The 18,795-nt window shown below is 37.2% G+C and overlaps 2 protein-coding genes and 1 pseudogene across 3 annotated transcripts; 1 reads left to right on the top strand and 2 right to left on the bottom strand.

The window, feature by feature from the left end:
- Positions 1–42: 42 nt before the first annotated feature.
- Positions 43–869, top strand: LOC121764047. Its single transcript, XM_042160139.1, has 2 exons — positions 43–478; positions 738–869. The coding sequence occupies exons 1-2, from the start codon at positions 145–147 to the stop codon at positions 752–754; spliced, it is 351 nt and encodes a 116-aa protein (XP_042016073.1). The 5' UTR covers positions 43–144; the 3' UTR covers positions 755–869.
- On the bottom strand, positions 840–2,835 carry LOC121764034. 2 transcript variants are annotated; one of them, XM_042160134.1, is made up of 6 exons: positions 2,360–2,834; positions 1,955–2,036; positions 1,666–1,820; positions 1,342–1,405; positions 1,172–1,214; positions 840–1,083 (listed from the first exon to the last, which is right to left on the bottom strand). In XM_042160134.1, exons 1-5 carry the CDS (start codon positions 2,471–2,473, stop codon positions 1,198–1,200), a joined length of 432 nt encoding a protein of 143 aa, XP_042016068.1. In that variant the 5' UTR covers positions 2,474–2,834; the 3' UTR covers positions 840–1,083; positions 1,172–1,197. The 2 variants fall into 2 exon arrangements, 1 of the variants encoding a protein (XP_042016068.1); XR_006042546.1 differs by having other exon boundaries at positions 1,172–1,405; positions 2,360–2,835.
- A 6,947-nt stretch (positions 2,836–9,782) lies between these two features.
- On the bottom strand, positions 9,783–16,900 carry LOC121780695 (annotated as a pseudogene).
- Between the last annotated feature and the right edge of the window lie 1,895 nt (positions 16,901–18,795).

The raw sequence follows: 18,795 nt of genomic DNA, 5'->3' as shown, positions 1-18,795 counted from the left end.
CTTACTCACTTACTTGGTGCTTCTCACTTTCCTCTTTTCACATTTCACACCACCCAACCCAACCCTCCTCTTCTATAAAATAAAAACACCATACGATCTCCTCCAAACATCAAAACTCAACCCACATTTCCATTTACAAAAGCAATGTCTCTTCTCTTCAAGGTTGTTTGCCTCGTGGCCTTGCTCCTCGCAGCCGCAGGCCTCGGGACCGAGGGCGCAGGTGGCGCGTGCGGCAAACTGTCCCCGGACAAAGTGGCCGTGCAGCTGGCGCCCTGTGCACTCCCGGGGCGCGACCCAAAGGCCGTGGTGTCGAGCAGCTGCTGCCTCCAAGTGAAGAGGATTGGGAGGAATCCTAAATGCCTCTGTGCCGTTCTACTCTCGGCCACGGCCAAGGCATCTGGCGTCAAGCCCGCCGTGGCCATCACCATCCCGAAACGCTGCCGTATTGCTAACCGCCCCGTGGGCTTCAAGTGTGGACGTAAGTAATCATGATCAAGTACTAACTAGTTTTCAATCCAGAACTACGAATTTCAATATAGTGTATCAATATTATCATACATAAATTATATCAACATAAAGACATAAGTATATCAACATTGATATAATTATATCTTTGTATTGACAATTTTAACATACAAAATTGAAATTGTGGATTGAAATTTGAAAATTAGTTAGCATTTTAAAGACTATATATATGGTTAATTTGTTTTATTTTTTGTATGTGTTTGGTTTTGCAGCTTACAGCTTGCCTTGAAAGGGAGTCGATAACTGCATAATCGGATCATTATGCATAACTACGAGTTTGTTACTTGTGTAATTGCTACTTTGTGTTACTAATATAACAAATAATTGAACTCCCTCTTTCATTATATCTTGCACATCAAAAAAAGGATGAATTATAGTACTCCACTACTACAATATTATGAGGTTTATCTATTTATAGAAAAGGGAACAAATGAAGTTTACTCGGCTACAGTTACAAAATATTGACTGCGGCTAAGAGAAGCTGGCGTTTTGATATAATAACTGTCACCAAACATCTGGTTTCTTCATTATAAGGAGCACTGCTTAATATATTTATGCCTGCAGAGAAGACCAAAAATAAAATTATGATAATCATAGAGGTTGCAATCATCTAATCAAGAATGAGTTATAGTAGTATGATTATTACCTTAATAAGTTACATGTATTTAGGTCTTAATAGTACAGAGATCCTGCCAAAAAAATAGTCAATATGATGCATTCATAAAATAATTTAGAGCATTCCATCAATGGATTCCATCTTATTCTTTAAATACTAGATTGCATATTTTATCACATCGCGCAAAATAAACGACGCACCCTGCCACCAATTCCCTCGTGAAGCACTGCCCGAGTCGTCTTCCCCTCCGTTATCTTTGTTGAACTGACGTCAAACAACGTTCGATGCGTTAGATTATGGGATTGCAATACCACAACAAAGAGAAAGACCCATGGAAGTAAATTTGGGAGATCATTTTAAGCTTTGAATCATGTCTCACAAAACATAATTGACACCAAATCATATATATGAAGGGTCAAAACATGCTCCACACCAACAATAATTTGATCTAGTTAGTCACTCTCAAAATTGAAGAGACATCAACAACAAAAATACGAATTCAGGTAGTGAGTATGGTTACTCACACTAGTCCCGGGATTCTGAGCGGTCTCGGGTCGAGAATAAACATCTTGACCACCGTAGTATATCGAGGAGCTGTAGTGAAAGGGCTGCACCTTCTCGTCCGTGTAATACGAGATGTCGTCCTTCCTCTGGTTTTGCCCTCCTACTGCATTTCTATCTGGATTTGAATTCACACAAGTCAAGTCACATTAAACTAAAATCTTTTCAATAAAGTTTTCACAAACAAAGCAATAGCAAATTGTGATTAAATCATCATCTTATGTGATTGATTAGGAGTATATCTATATATACCTGTAACACCATTCTTTGCAGTCCAAGTTGGATTTCCACTTATAATCTTCTTCTCTGTTCCAGAATACTCTTGTCCCACAACCTACACATATGATCACAATCATGATGCAAATCAATGTCTGAAAACTAAGTAAAATCCTGACAACAAGTATTTTCACTCTTCAAAATCAAGAAATCTCCAACATCCACCTTTTCCTAGTATGTTTGAACCAAATAGGGCAAAATTCAATGGTGTGAACACAAACTCAATAGTTACTAGTTTCCAATTTGAAACAGATAGGAAATTCATTACAAAAGTGACATGCAATGCAAAAACACATTATAATCTAACAAAAAAACCCCATCAAAAATCCAAAATTGGTCCGAATTGAAGAGAGGAGTGTGAGAATGCAAAATTTAGATCACCTTTGGAGGCGGCGGAAACATGGAACCAAAAATCCCAGAAGAAGAAGAAGAAGAATCCTTGACCCCAAAGAGATCAGAGGCAAGTGAAGAGCTGGTTTGCTTTCCTCCTTCCATTTTCTCTCTGTTTTCTCAAATTGAGAAGCCCCTCCACTATTATATACAAGAAGAAAACGTAACAGCCCACAATCTTTCCCCACAAACAAACAGAAACCAGAAGAAAAAGCGAAATCGGTTGCGAAAAAGGGGAAACAAAAAAGGCAAATAAAATAAAATAGAAAAACGAAATGGGCAATGAGAGAAAAAACAGAGCAAGGCACGTGAATGTTTCTCTGAGTCTGATGGAAAATAAATAGAAAAGAGTATTAATTAAAATTGAAATCAAGATAATGGAATTGTGTGTATCTTCATCGCCGACGTTGTATTGTTGGAGTCTGCAATGAATTTAATGAAAAAAGAAGTCTGGTTTCGGTTAAAAAATGAAAATTCAGTTTAGGTTTTCAGTTTCAGTTACTCATCGGGGTTGTAGTCTAACGAGATTGCGGCACGTGGATGCCAGATGTGGGTCCGGTTTCTCCAACTCCCAGCCTTTCACTGCCACGAATACCCAGTGGATAATAACAATCCCTTGCCATTACTCATTTTATTTTTTTCATTTTATGTTTTTTCTCATCGTACTGTCGCTTTCTTGCAAACACAGTTCTGACAGTTTTATCGGATTCACACCATTTTTTTATTTAATTAATCGAAGGTCTGGGATTTTCTTCTTCTTCTTTTCTTAGAACAGGCTCACTTCCAAAATGATGAATTTTATCATTTAATTAAAAAATAATTTTTTATTTTCATTATTCAATGTCGAATTAATTTTAAAAACTGAATTAGAGACTAAATCTCAGTCATCCATTTTTCTAATTTAAATGAACAGTGTATTATCTAATAACGAACTGGAATATATTTTAGTTCGACGGTTTGGCATTAAGAATTAATTATGCCTATATCACAACTCTTATATTGCATTACTAGAGAAGCCCCATATGATTTGGTTGAGTGTATGTGGTCAATTATGCATTTTTGCGAAACAACCACCGAAAGGCAATGGACTTATCGACAGTTATCTTGTTGTAATTTGTTGCAAGCATTGACTGCTACAACAAAGGACAATATTGGCACCAAATAGATGAAAATACATTAAATTTCTTGTACAGTCAAATTTAAGAGCATGGTCTTATCTCTTTATCTTGTCGGTCAAAGCAAACCGATTTGGTCTTCTAATCTTCAATTCCATATAATCTACTTCCTTTATCCCATGTTATCTAAAACGTTTCTTTTCGGCAAATTTTTTTTATTATGATTATATATACTTAATTTGATATGTATTGCATATTTATTGGTAAATTAAATTAAATGAGATGAATAATAAATTAAATAATTAATACTTAAAAAAGTAGAAAATGGGAAAAGAGAGATAAGAGATGAGAAATAAATACTATTAAACATGAAGACTAAAATCTCTTAAAACTAAAAATGGCAAAAAGTTCAAAAATAGTGGAAAATACATCAAATATAATTTATGTGGTTCACTCTTTATTCTACTAGTATTTCTAGATTAATTACATACTCACAAAACTGTGAAGATGCCCCTAGTTTTTTCTCATAAATTTGTCAAAATAAATCTCTTAGTATTTGGGTGTTGGGATTTGGATTTGGATTATGGAGTTCATATAATACTAAACATGTATAGACAATAGTTTGATCTCTATTTTGTTTTTTCCTATCAATTACTTTCGTGTATACTTTGATATCATTAACATAGAGTTGAAAATAAATGGATGAAAGTATTTAGAAAGCGATTGATGGATAATTCGTTTGAAATTGCATCTTTAATAATATATTGAATTTCTACCGGCATATCGCATATGTATATTATCTAGAGAGAGTGAGATGAAATCTAAATTCTAAACTAGAAGAAACGGTGGGATTGGAGAAAATCTTATCCCCAAAGGAAAGTAGGATTTTGAAGATGTTTGGCTTTTGAACATTCGGTAAAGTTCGGATGAATTTCGGCAGCAAAGAACAAATATTTGGATAACCTTTTTTGGGAATGAATTTTCATTGGACATATACATATTTCAATTTGTTTAACTTGCCCTCACTATTCTATTCTTTATAGTTTATGATGAAGAAAATTAGTACCTAGCTTCTATTCATAATTATTATTGATATAATTACTTTCATGCCCTGTCGCTCATATTGGGATCGTATTAATAGATTCGGGGTTATTTGCGACAACTTGGTAAGAGCTAAATAAGTACTAGTCTGATTTTGGATAATTTTAACTAAATTAACAATCCCAAAACAAATGGTTGGGCCCTTTCAATTTGTATCCTCCCATTATTTAAAACAAGTCACTTTTGAGTTTGTTTGAAAAATGTGATTTCTGTTTTTGATATCTACATATTGCTGATTTGTCTGAACTATAATTGGTATTGTGAGAGGGAAAAAACTCAATCAAAATCATATAACAAGTCGGAACTAAATAAAAATGAGGAACGGAAGAGAGAGAAATGGACATGTTATGAAATGGAGTTATATAGTAAGGAGTCGTTTGGTAGTTATGTTAGAGCAGGATACAATTTCTTATTTAATTTTAATCACGTGTTTGGTACTCATATCAGTTCATTAGTTATTTACGAACATTCCAACAAAAATACTTGTATGCATCAAAAACCCCAGGTTCGGCGGGGTAAATGCATTAAAAAGGGACAAATTTTAGCACATGGTGCTGCGATACCTATGTTTTTTTATGACCAAAAGGATCTCGAGCTGAAGCTCATGTTAGTAACTTACAATTTTAGGTTTTTATGGGTTATATAGCTTTGAAAATTGAACGAAGATAGTGCAATAAAATTACTAAGTTGTCCTTCATATTTTTTACTCCCAAACTAGTGTATACACATACATATTAGAGGTTATTTTAGTCTATACAAAATTTACTAAAATTAAAGATAACTTAAAATTTGATTGACTACCAAAAAAATGTAACTAGTATAAACCATGATATGTATCATGATCGTTATCCTAATTAGTCGTAACATAGATAATCTCCCAAATAAGCCCTAAGTAGGTATATTTAGACCTATAAATTAGAAGGCAGTTGATGGTTAGAGCAGTGTCAGTTTTATGTTAGCCCACATGCTATGTCTTTCTATGGCCCATGCTCCAAGATAATCTCTATAGTCATACTACTATAATATACTAAACTATTAATAATTTATTTAAAAATTTCATATTTGAGAATGCTCTTTGAATGTGAGGAGTTTTTATTAAATACATGAACTTTTTTAGATTTTTCTGATTTTGCACATGACTTTAATTCTTTTACTATTCTTATTATTATGATTTAATTTTTTCATAAAATTGGTTGCGATTTATTTTCGTCCCATTAATCCACATGGGATCGTGAGAACATTACAAAAAAAATGTCAAAATTTAAGTTATCACATGTTTAAGTTATAAGAAAAGTAAAAATGGCTCAAAATTCAAGTATTTTATGTCAATATATCATCTCTTGCATTTCAAGTAAGAATTGTTCAAAACGATTGTTTTGAGGTTTAGAGAACCAGTAATTTTGCTAAGTAATTAATTACGTCGAAAGAAATCTACATTTCGAGGTTATTTGATAGATAGGATAAAAATAAAATGGATATGATAAAAGTAGGTGGATAGTAAAGATAAGAACAAGATAGATACGATAATGGTTATTTGCTAGATAAGATTCAAAATCAAAATAGTAGTACTATAAGTTAGATATTTGGAATCATATAGTACTAGTACTATTATTTTGTACAACAAACAATATGATTAGAGCAAATAAACTCAATTATTATCTTGGCTTATAAGTCATAACAAACGAGGCCAATTAATATGTAGGGTTTAGCTCTCACTTCTCCACTCATACATTAAAATGGATAAGTAACGTCTACATCACTTTTACTATGTAGTGCCAAATTACTGATTTGATAACTCTAGGACCACACATATTTAGATTCATGCAATTACAAATCGAGTCAGATTTATAAATCATCTAAATACATATAATCGTCAACAAAATCAAATAGTTGTTGGAAAGTGGTGTTAAGAGAATGATTGTATTGTTGAAAACATAATGTTAATCATAATGCATAATGAATGATGGATAGTCATAGTAATGTGTATTACTATGTCGCATAAATTAACTAAATTATATAATCACCGTGGATGGAATAACATTATTGTCACAATTGGGGCAATAAACATCTTAAATCTAATCCTTATCTTAATCTAGTGGTCTCTGTCCTATTTCAATCTTAAGTGGGCAAAAATGTTTCCCTCACATATGTTCTACAACAAAAGCACACTGATCATTAGTTTAGTAGTGTGGGGTAACACATGGACTTAAAGAAAGATATAGGAGAAGTAGAACTAGTTTGAATTTCTATTATAAATGAGATCACGTCGATTTTCCTCTTCTAGAATTTTAATTCATCTGTGTGATATTATAAATTATAGCCATAAATCATACTCCCTCCGTCCCGTCCCTGAATATGTATCCCACTTTGATCCGACATGGGTTTTAAGAAATCAAATAGAAAGTGGATTGAAAAAATTAGTGGAATGTAAGTCATATTTTTACACATAAGATTTAAAATAAAATGTGAGTGGAATGATTCAATGGAATATATAGTCCACTGCCAAAAATGGTAAAAAATAAAATGAGATAATTAATATGAGACGGACCAAAATGGAAAACTGAGACACGTAATGGGGGATGAAGGGACCAAAATAGAAACGTGGGACACGTAAATGGGAAAGAAATGTTTAATTTAAGTTTATTATTGAATTACATAATGGAAATTTTTCTATACAACGAAATTATAATAATTTTATACACCGGCAGAAACAAGGGTGACTGAAGCCTCCATCAATCAATGTTAATTAAAATTCTTGTGAAATCGTTAGATATTTTTACGTGAAATGTGTGAAAAAGTCGTCGTCGATAAATTGTATCCTACAAATATTCTTTTCAATATTTTGAACTCAATACTGGAACTCCAATTAGTGATGATATCTTCATTCTAATAGAATGTGTTGGATAAAATTAATCCGGAGAGTTTGAAAAAGGGGGTAAAATGATTAATGTTGTAAAAGAATCTCCATAGCCCAACTATCTAGGCCCCGTTTACGAGCTACGTGGGATTGCACTTTTTTTTTTCATTCTAATTTCCAAACCTCTAATGCAGAATGTCATTTATATTTATCAACAGCACTTATTTCCCATTTTAACAAGCCCGATTACTTGGTGCAGAGCGTTAATTTATACGCATGGCTTTATATTTCAAATATCAAATGTATAATGCTCTTTGTAAAAATCTTCAAATCTTGTCTCACATCGACTTAGTCATTGGCGGACACACGTTGAAGTGATGAAGCCCCTCCCAAACTTTTTTTTTATAATAAATTTCTATTGCAAAAATTTTCAGATTTTTCAGAATGTATCTTCGGCCCTTCCCAAGGTAATACCTTTGATGTCTAAATTATTAGAGGTTTAATGGAAGGAGGGGCTTGAAAATAAAATTACAGATAAAAACTACCTGCGGCAATGGCGGTGAATAGAGATGGAAGAAGGAAGATGAATTGATTTACAGCTATCAACAATTAAACTTAAATGATTAAAAATAATATTAAAAGAAAAAGTCAGTTATCCTATTTAAGTGGAACGTTTTAGGCTCTACAAATTATAAAAAATGTCATTACACTTTTGTAAATTGTTGAAATAGAAAAAGGGTTTTGTCTTATGCCAATGCTGTAGCACTTTCCATCAATGTAGAATTTAATTGTCACCGCTTTAGTAAAACAAACACAACTAGAATATGAAATATATCATTCTTTTGATTAAACTTATTATTCAATTAATTTTATCTATTAGATATTTATGCGGTTTTATAATAGTTGTTATTGTGATTTTATTATTATTATTATTATATATATATATAATACTCCCCGGTCCGCGAATAGGAGTCCCGTTTTTTCATTTTAGTCTGTCCTCGAATAGGAGTCCCGATTCACTTTTACTATAAATGGTAATAGGGTTTCACATTCTACTAACTCATTCCACTAACATTTCATTTAAAACTAATATATACAAGTGAGACACATATTTCACTAACTCTTTTTCACTCACTTTTCTTAATATTTCTTAAAATTCGTGCCGTAAAAAATGAGACTCCTAATGTCGGACGGAGGTATGTATATTACATATGAAAAATTTTAGTGAAGCCCCTGCCAAAATTTATTTCTGCGTCCTCCACTGGACTTAGTAATGATCTTATCTCATTTATATAAAATGAATAACTCTCCCACCTTATAAAAGGTTCGGTAATTCATTCCTAATACTCTCATAATCCTTCACTAAATGTCTTATTTTGTCATTTTAAAATATTTATCATTAAATATCTAATTTTACTAAATCATATCATTTACATTTTAATATAAAACTATTAGATCAAAATACAATTTATATTTTTATTAACTTTCTCCCTCAGTTTCAAACGCTCCTTATTTCATAAAACATGAGTAGATGGCAAACGGATGAAGTATTAGCTATGAAGAGTACTACTACTAGTTAAGCTAAAAATAAATAATCATAATCTCCAAAGAAAGTTAAAATTCTCTCTGTTTTCTGGAAATTATTGCATAACTTCGTCATGTAGAGTATTTATAGCATGAATACATAAAATCTGTTAGACAATAAATTTGGATGAGATCTAAAATTTACGAATATAAGCCAACATAATCGTCGGAGCAAATTCTTTAAAAATTAATACTCCTGTAAAAGTTAATAGCATCAAAACGGTACCATTTTAATGCACATAAATTCTACTCCTAATTTCTCACCATTGCTTTCAATTTCGATCCTAATTTCTTTTAAGAAAAAGTCAGATGAATAACAATTCATGTATTTATTTGGATTTAAAACATTTTCAAGAAAAATGCATATTTATACACAGATAACTCATTCAAAGTAGAGCATGTCGCCGCCATAGTCTACCTAAATCATAAATTCATAATGGTTACTTAAACGCCAAAATCTCAGAAAAATTGCCCTCAGCTTTCACTCTCCATGAATCACCGACGTAGAAAATAAATGGGAACAACAAAACTAAAAATCAAGTCTAACAAATAAGAGCAGAAAATGTTTATTATACTGGTGTTTAGCAACAATACCAACTAAAATAAAAGCACCCATTTTATTGCTATATACCACTATACCACATATGGCATCATGCTCAAAATTTAGACGGTAAAAAAAAAAAAAAAAAAAAAAAAAAACTAATGTGATTAAAGCAGAAATGACATTTTCTATCCTGTGATGCTTGCCTGGTTGGTCCTATATAAAATCCGAGCCGTTGTGGAAGTGCTCCAAGTGGATGTAATCCTCCTCCTGATCTTGGTGGATTTCTGGATACATTCATGTTAGTATGCAGCATGCGTGTTAGGATTGTGCATTGTGGAAATGGACAGTTGGACTCATTACTCAACTAGACAACGAAATCAGTGTACACTACCTGGCAAATCGACCAGGCTCAAATCGACCAGGCTCATTAGGAGGTCCATAAGGATCAAAGCGGGCACCAGGGGGTACACCTATGTTCAGAAGATGCATGTGTTAGCCAGTCAAAAAATGCATACTACTCAGCCCCTGGGCCAGGAAAGAGGTCACTGCCGCCAAAACCAGGAATTGCTGGAACAACGTATCTGCATTTAGTCATATGCAGTAGTCTAGTAAGTATTGTAACCAGCATCAAATTTATCATTTTGTAGCGCATTCAGTTTCATCTTGCTACTGAAGCAAATGGAAAGTAAAAGTGGTTGTCCTAAAATTATGTAGCTACTTGTTGCTGTGGAGTACATTTACTGTATCCTCATGAGAGCCACTTATATATGGTCTTTAATAATAATGCAAATGTCCACTGCAGGATCTAAAGTATGAAATTCAGATCATTTAAAGATATTGGGGGAAGGGGAAGCGACTGTGTGAGGTTAACCACCGAACATCATATAGGCTAGAACACCTTCGCAAGTGGATCAGAAAAATTACCCAGGATGTAAGGGTCTTCTGTGTCAGGTCCTACCCTGAGCCGATCTCTTTCTTCTCTTATACTTGTCCCTGTACTACAATTCACATAACAAAGCAACTTAAGAAACGGATACATGAGGCCTAAGATAAACTAGAGCAAGATTATGCAGAGAAAGCAAAACACATAAGGAATACAGATACCAACAACCACCAGATAAACTTAATTCAACCATCTCTTATAAATACCAAGTGTAGCACACATGAAATGAGCAATGCTCCGGTAAGTTACATAAGAACCAAGTAAAGAGCAATGATCAAACAACATAAATAAGCACCTAGAGTTTTTAGACGAGCTAGAAACCGAAGCAGAATCCAGTTTGTTTAAAATTTCCTTGTTAACATTCTCCACCAGTTTCCCCAAATTGTTGAACTGCGAACCATAATTGTTCCCGGCATCCTCTTGGACATACTCACCAGCACTACAAACCGATATACTAATGAGTCTACCGCCTCGAAAAACCCTTTATACATAAGCAAAGATAATACTATGAAAGCTCTTATACTCATTCAACTTACTCCAGTTCAAGATGCAGAGGCTCGGAGCCTCCTTCCTTAAGAACATCAACAATCAATTTATCATTCAACACAAGGCACTTCACGAGCACCTTTTTCGAACCCTTATCCGGGTTCGAGAACACGAACGCATAATTATCTTCGACATCGTTCCAACCATCCATCCCTACTTCATCTGCACGAAATCACATCCACGACATAAATCAAATTGAACATATAGATAATTGGGGGAAATAGCATTCAGAATCCAAAACAACGATCCAACAATTCGGCTCGTTCTCAATTTTATCAGCGATTGGAAAAACCCTAGAACAGTAAAATTGCCGTAAATTACCTTTGCAGGATACGGAAAGAGCGTCGTCGGCAAAAGCAGGAGGACCGTGATGCATGCGTTGCTGAAGGGGACGTGCGATCGCATGCATCGTGATATTAGGAGTACGTGGAAAATAAAGCTGAAGGAATAATGGGTACAAGTGGCATCCGAGTTGGCATTCCAGGGGGAGCGTGTGGCATGGAAAGTGCATGGAGAGTGTGGAGGGCGTGTGCTGTGACGGAAGGGGACGGACGTTGTTTGTTGCTGACGGCCGTGAGGAACATGTAGACGGCAAATGATCTACAAAAGGAGGGGGACCACCGCTTTGTTAAGCATGTCAATTGTGTGATTGTTCTTGGCCTACGGATCTGTGATCCAAAGGATTTAGCTATCATTTCCTTTTATACCTTGTTATCACTTTCAGAGTTCTTATCAATATATTGCTCATTCTCCTTATATTCTCAATTCCGCTTATTTCGCTGCTTTGGGTGAGAGTGCGTGTGTTCCGACGACAGATTTAGCTCATACCCTATCAAGTGGTATTAGAGCCTTCGTTCTCCGGACATGGCTACTCCGAGTACGAGGTCTGCAACGGAAGCAGAGAGGAAGCTGATGGATGTGGTGGATAGGCGGGTGAGCGAGGTGGTGAGTGATGTGGTTGATCGTTTGGTGGAGAGGCAGGATAAGCTGGATGGGCAGTTCGCGGAAATGATGCAGGCCCTCGCAGCTATTAACGGTCAGCTCCGGCGACAGCCGTTGAAAGCGGAGGAAGGAGAGGCGTTCGTGGGTATGGGAGGTGAGAACGCAGATCCACAGGAGGATTGGGGGCGATCCACGCGCTACGAATTTCCCAAATTCAACGGCGACGGATTTGAAGGGTGGTTGATGCGTGCAGAGTTCTTTTTCGAGGTGGCGAAGGTGCCGGAGAGAGGAAGGGTGCGTGTAGCGGCGATCCACATGGAGGGAAAAGCCTTGCAATGGCATAGGGGGTTCATGAATTTGCAGGGTGAAGCGGGGTACGCCAACTGGGATTGTTATGCGTCGGCGTTGGGAGCTCGCTTCGGTGCACAAGCTTACGAGGATCCGCTGGCGGATCTGAGAAATCTGAGGCAATCGGGATCACTCCAGGAGTATATGGAGGCGTTCAAACTGAAGAGATTGGCGGAGGCATTCTCCTTAGCTAAACTACAAGAGCTCACAGTGTGTGCGTTGGGAGGAAAGCCGAAGAGTAGCCCGGGTGGGGGGTAGTCCGGGAGTGCCGCATACTCTGGTACTAAATCCTTGGCTGTGACAGCTACGACCTCGAAGCCGGGGGGATTTTATGGAACTTCAGCACCTCAGGAGCAGAATCGGGGTGGAAATATGCGACCTCATTTGACTCCAAAGGAGATGGATGAAATGAGGGCAAAGGGGTTTTGTTATTGGTGTCCGGAGAAGTTCACAACTAATCATGTGTGCTCAAGGCGGCGGGCATTCGTGATGCATATGGCTGGAGAGGTGGAATCTGACGAAGAGGAGGAGCCAATTACAGAGGAAACCGAGGAGCTGCTTAATCTGGAGGAGATACAACTCTCTCTCTATGCTATGTGGGGAACCAAGGCGCCGCAAATCATGCGCATTCGAGGAGCGAGTCATGGAAAATCCTTGGAGGTGCTAGTTGATACCGGAAGCACTCATAATTTCTTCAGCTCTCGGATGGCCGAAAAGATTCGATGCGAGACCGTGGAAGTTCCTCTTAAGGCTGTAGAAGTGGCAAACGGTCAAGTTCTGAACTGTAATCGCAAGTGTGTGGAGTTTTCATGGGTAATGCAGGGGACGAGGTTTGCTACAGAGGTTTTTATCATTGGCCTTGAGACTTATGACCTGATTTTGGGAGTCCAGTGGCTGGCAACCTTGGGCCGCATATGGTGGGATTTCAGTGACATGAGCATGGTCTTTGAGCTGGGAGGGAAGGAGGTACGGTTGACAGGGGAGAAGGGGGCTGCTCCAAGGGAGCAGTTACAGTGTCTTCATGTGTGGAGTGAGCAAATTCTGGAGGATGAAGATGTTAAGATCAGTAAGTTGATGACTGTAGTTGAGGGGGAAGGTATGTCCTGTTTTAGTGCGAGTCAGGAGGAATTATGGCCGGCTTTGAGTGAGGTATTGCAGGAGTTTAAGGAGGTTTTTGAGGAGCCACAGGGGCTGCCACCCCAATGGGAGCATGATCATCGGATCACTCTCAAAAGTGGTGCAGAGGCGGTGAACATACGCCCCTATCGGTATGCCAATCAACAAAAAGATGCAATTGAAGTCATGATAGCAGAAATGCTGCAGACAGGGGTGATTCGTCCTAGCCACAGCCCGTTTGCAAGTCCCGTCGTGTTGGTGAAGAAAAAGGACGCGACATGGCGTATGTGTGTATATTATCGCGCCCTCAATGCTATCACCATTAAGGACAAGTATCCGATTCCGGTGATTGAGGAACTCTTGGAAGAGCTGGGATCAGCAGCTTGCTTCTCCAAAATATATCTTCGATCGGGCTATTGGCAAGTCCGTATGGCTCTGGAAGACATCTACAAAACAGCTTTCAAGTCACACGCGGGCCACTACGAGTTTTTGGTGATGCCCTTCAGGTTGACAAATGCGCTGGCAACATTTCAAAATCTTATGAATTCGGTATTCCGCGAGTTTTTGAGGAAATTCGTTTTGGTCTTCTTTGACGACATCTTGGTATATAGTGATAACCGAGAGGAACATGTGCGGCATCTAAGGCTGGTTTTGGAGTTAATGAGGGAACACAGCCTTCTTGCTAAACGCTCGAAATGCTCATTTGGATGTAGTGAGGTGGAGTATCTTGGCCATGTAATCTCGAAAGCAGGGGTGGCAACTGATAAGGGGAAAATTGAAGCGGTCTTGGCTTGGCCTCAGCCTCAAACTATCAAGCAGGTGCGGAGTTTCCTCAGTCTAACGGGGTACTATAGGCGGTTTGTGCAAGGGTATAGCTTGATAGCTCGGCCCTTGATTGATGTTGTCAAGGGCAGTGAGTTTCAATGGACTATACCAGCTCAAGAGGCTTTTGAAAGACTCAAGTTCGCGCTAACAACAGCCCCTGTTTTGGCACTGCCTGATTTTTCGCGAGACTTTATAGTTGAAACTGATGCGTCGGGAGTAGGGATTGGGGCTATCCTTATGCAAGATAAACATCCGATCGCATACATTAGCAAGGTACTATCCCCAAAGTATCAAGCTCTGTCCGTTTATGAGAAGGAATTATTGGCTATATTGCTAGCGATGAAGAAGTGGTGCCACTATCTTCAATGTAGAAAGTTTGTGATTTTAACCGATCATCAAAGCTTGAAGTACCTATTGGAGCAGAGGTTAACTACCCCCACGCAGCAAGCATGGATAACGAAACTCATGCAATTTGATTATGAAATTCGTTGCAAGAGGGGGGTCGAGAACTCGGCGGCTGATGCGCTATCTCGGGTACCAGAAACAGAGTTATATGCACTCACATCATATGTTATTCCTCTCGAACTTATTGCTAAGGTTCGTTCTTCATGGGCTAAAGATGCTTAGATTATGCAAGTTATTGAAGATAAAAAGAAGGATCCTACTTCTCATCCCAAATTTGAGTGGAGAAAGGAGGAGTTGAGGAGGTCGGGGAGGCTGGTAGTTGGGAGTGACTTAGAGCTGAGAGCTCAGATACTTTCATTATTTCATGCCTCGGCTGTAGGAGGGCATTCAGGAGGTTTAGCCACTTATAAACGCCTCTCATCGCTGCTCTATTGGCCAAAGATGTTGAGGGATGTGCGCGAGTTTGTGAGGATGTGTGTAGTATGCCAGAAGTACAAGGCAGGGAACTCTCCTCCGTCAGGATTACTTCAACCGTTGCCAGTGCCGACGACATTATTCACTGATTTGACGATGGATTTCATCGAGGCTCTCCCGACTTCGCAGGGGAAGAATGCTATTTTGGTGGTTGTTGACCGAATGAGCAAGTATGCTCACTTTATGGCTTTATCTCATCCCTTCACGGCCAAGCAAGTTGCCGATGTCTTCTTAAACTCAGTTTTTAAACTCCATGGCATGCAGGTTAAGATAATCAGCGACCGAGGAGCCATTTTTGTGGGAGCATTCTGGAGGGATTTCTTTGGGTTGCTAGGCATTGAGCTGCTCTACTCGACGGCCTATCACCCCGAGACGGATGGCCAATCGGAGGTGGTCAATCGATGTCTGCAGTGCTATCTCAGTTGTATGATTGGGGAGAGACCTCACTCATGGGTGCAATGGCTGGGGCTAGCAGATTTCTGGTACAATACCTTGTACCATTCCTCTATTCGAATGACTCCGTTTGAGGCGTTATACGGGTTTCCTCCGCCGATACATGTTCCCTACTTACCCGGAGACTCGCGGGTGGAAGCGGTTGATGTTGCTCTGAGGGATAGAGAAGAGATGATAGCTGTGCTCAAAAGAAATTTGCAAAGGGCGGCTGATCGTACGAAAAGGGAGGCTGACAAGCACGGGGTTGACCGGGAGTTTGAGATAGGAGAGTGGGTGTGGCTGAAGTTGAGGGCTTATAGGCAGAAGTCGATCAAGGGGAATCATCAAAAGTTTGAACCAAAATATCAAGTCTTGGACAAGATTGGGAAGGTGGCCTATAAATTGCAATTGCCGGCCACCGCCACTATCCACAACGTTTTTCGTGTGTCCTTGTTGAAGGCTGCTGCACCACCCACTGGTCCGAGCTCTGACCTGCCACCGACTTCGCAGATTCAGGAGAGTGTTCCGCAGGCAATTCTAGAGCGCAAAATGGTGAAGCGCCGTGATCATGCAACTACACAGTGGCTTATCCATTGGGCCGGTCACTCTCCGGCGGACGCATCTTGGGAGTTCGCGGATGAAATCAAGGCTCGTTTTCCTTGGTTCCTTGAGGACAAGGAACCTTAAAGGGAGAAGTATTGATGCATGCGTTGCTGAAGGGGACGTGCGATCGCATGCATCGTGATATTAGGAGTACGTGGAAAATTAAGCTGAAGGAATAATGGGTACAAGTGGCATCCGAGTTGGCATTCAAGGGGGAGCGTGTGGCATGGAAAGTGCATGGAGAGTGTGGAGGGCGTGTGTTGTGACAGAAGGGGACGGGCGTTGTTTGTTGCTGACGGCCATGAGGAACATGCAGACGGCAAATGATCTACAATAGGAGGGGGACCACCGCTTTGTTAAGCATGTCAATTGTGTGATTGTTCTTGGCCTACGGATATGTGATCCAAAGGATTTAGCTATCATTTCCTTTTATACCTTGTTATCACTTTCAGAGTTCTTATCAATATATTGCTCATTCCCCTTATATTCTCAATTCCGCTTATTTCACTGCTTTTGGGTGAAAGTGCGTGTGTTCCGACGACAGATTTAGCTCATACCCTATCAGACCGGTGGCGTGGAGAACATATCCAGTGGCAGCAAAGGACGCGTGGACGACGTACGCTGCCTTATCAAAGGCGGTGCGGAATTGTGGTCGCGCAGCCCGTGTCACCGCCAAAATCGACTGCTCAGTAGCCATATTCAGGGTTTTGTACTGCTTACTCTATAGATTTTGGGTGTTGTTGCTAAATAGTTCGCGAACTTTCTTTTTCTTCTTCGGCCATGTTTGGTTGGCAGGAAAGTAAAGTTAGCAAGGAAAATGATTCCTGTGAAAATGAATCTCGGGAATATGATTTCTAATAACTTTACTTTCCCGTGTTTGGAAAATATCAAGATTTGAAAGTATATATTTGATTTAAACACTAAACTAAAAATATACTTATCATTTTTTATTTATAAAAAATAATAATACATATTATTTAATAAATTATTAATTACAAATGATAATAAATATATTATTTTATTTATTATTACGATGGATAGTTTAAATATGGATTATACATGATAATATATAATAATATAATAATAAATAAGATTATTATTATTATTATTATTATTATTATTATTATATTTACTTAATTTTTAATTGAATAAATTTTATAATTTAAAATTTCACTACAATTTTATTGTTAATTACTAATTTATAAATTAATAATTCTTATATTATTGTATGATTATAATTATAATTAATTATTTAATAAATTATTATTATTATTATGATAATAAAAATAAAAATAAATATTAATAATATAGTTATAATTATGATAATTTGAATTATAGTTATTCATTATCCTGAAATTAAGTATGATTTATACTTTTAAATTATTTTTAAAACATTGTAATAAATAATAACAACAACAACAACAATAATAATAATAATAATATTAATAATAATAATAATAATAATAATAATAATAATAATAATAATAATAATAAACTGTACTATATTGCATTAAATATGTAAGAATCCTAAAACTGGGAAAAAGAATACTTAATAAAAGTTAGGATTCAGAATCCTGGAAAGTTGTACTGACTTGCCTTGTTTCAGGATTTTGATTATTTTCCTAGTTTGATTAAAAACGGAAACAAACACAGGAATTTAAAATTTAAGGAATCAGATTACTTTCCCAGTCAGAATCCTAACAACCAAACATGGCCTTCAAGTCTAACAAATTTTAGATGAAACGCAATTTAAGTAAAGAGGGGTGACGAATCTATATCTATACTCTAAGCATAGGCGTGCTGTCTCTATCTCGTCTTTATTTGTAATAATATATTAAATGTTTTATTTTCTTTAGATAAATTGTCGACTATTGATCTACTAATTTGATTTGAGTTTAAGATGTTAAAATTTAGAATAGAGATGTTTTTGGATATTCAAATATTGCCTGCTTCGAAAAAAATACAGAATGGTAATTTTTTTATTCATGTATTAGAATAATTTTGTGAATAAAATATTTATTTATTTTTGTAGTATCTTTGTGATTATTTGATACAAGTATTAATTTATTGCATTGCACACCAAATGAGGAAAAAGCAGCTTTAAGTCAAATCCCTAGTAGTTGTCTCAAGAACAGAAATTGCAGCAAGTTGCATGCAGGTTGGCGGCGTCAGACCATTCCCTACGCTGTCTCTATACCGTCCATTAAACCGTCCCTTAACTACTATTTGACAACTATTTGAGGGCCTCACTATCATTTTTTCCTCCATCCCTTAACTAAGGGACGAAACCTGCAACGCTCCGTCCCTTAACCGTCCCTTAATTACTATTCATTCAATTTCATTTTTTTACAACCCAATTAAATTTAAACAAACACAATTCATTAAAATTAAAACAACATTACAACTTAAACTTAAAAAAAAGGAAAAAAAGACATAATTAAAATTCTAAAAAAAATGACATAATTTAATCTTCTCCGCAAAAGTTTTCTCAAATGTGCTCAATTAGATCCTCTTGGAGTTGGGTGTGGGCGCTAGAGTCGCGTGTCCTTGCCCGAATAGCCAACCGTTCTTGTATAGACGGATGCGCTCCAC

The sequence above is a fragment of the Salvia splendens genome, chromosome 2, assembly GCF_004379255.2.
Source record: "Salvia splendens isolate huo1 chromosome 2, SspV2, whole genome shotgun sequence".
In the NCBI taxonomy this organism is placed as follows: domain Eukaryota; kingdom Viridiplantae; phylum Streptophyta; class Magnoliopsida; order Lamiales; family Lamiaceae; genus Salvia; species Salvia splendens.
This window is presented reverse-complemented; position numbering and strand designations above follow the sequence as displayed.

Bases quoted from the DNA above. Each gene is read 5' to 3' on its own strand.
- LOC121764047 (XM_042160139.1), top strand. From the start codon at position 145: ATGTCTCTTCTCTTCAAGGTTGTTTGCCTCGTGGCCTTGCTCCTCGCA.
- LOC121764034 (XM_042160134.1), bottom strand. From the start codon at position 2,473: ATGGAAGGAGGAAAGCAAACCAGCTCTTCACTTGCCTCTGATCTCTTT. The intron at 1,821-1,954 runs GTATATATAGAT...ATTCAAATCCAG, and splicing joins TGCAAAGAATGGTGTTACAG to ATAGAAATGCAGTAGGAGGG. The intron at 1,406-1,665 runs GTGAGTAACCAT...GTTTGACGTCAG, and splicing joins CTCAGAATCCCGGGACTAGT to TTCAACAAAGATAACGGAGG.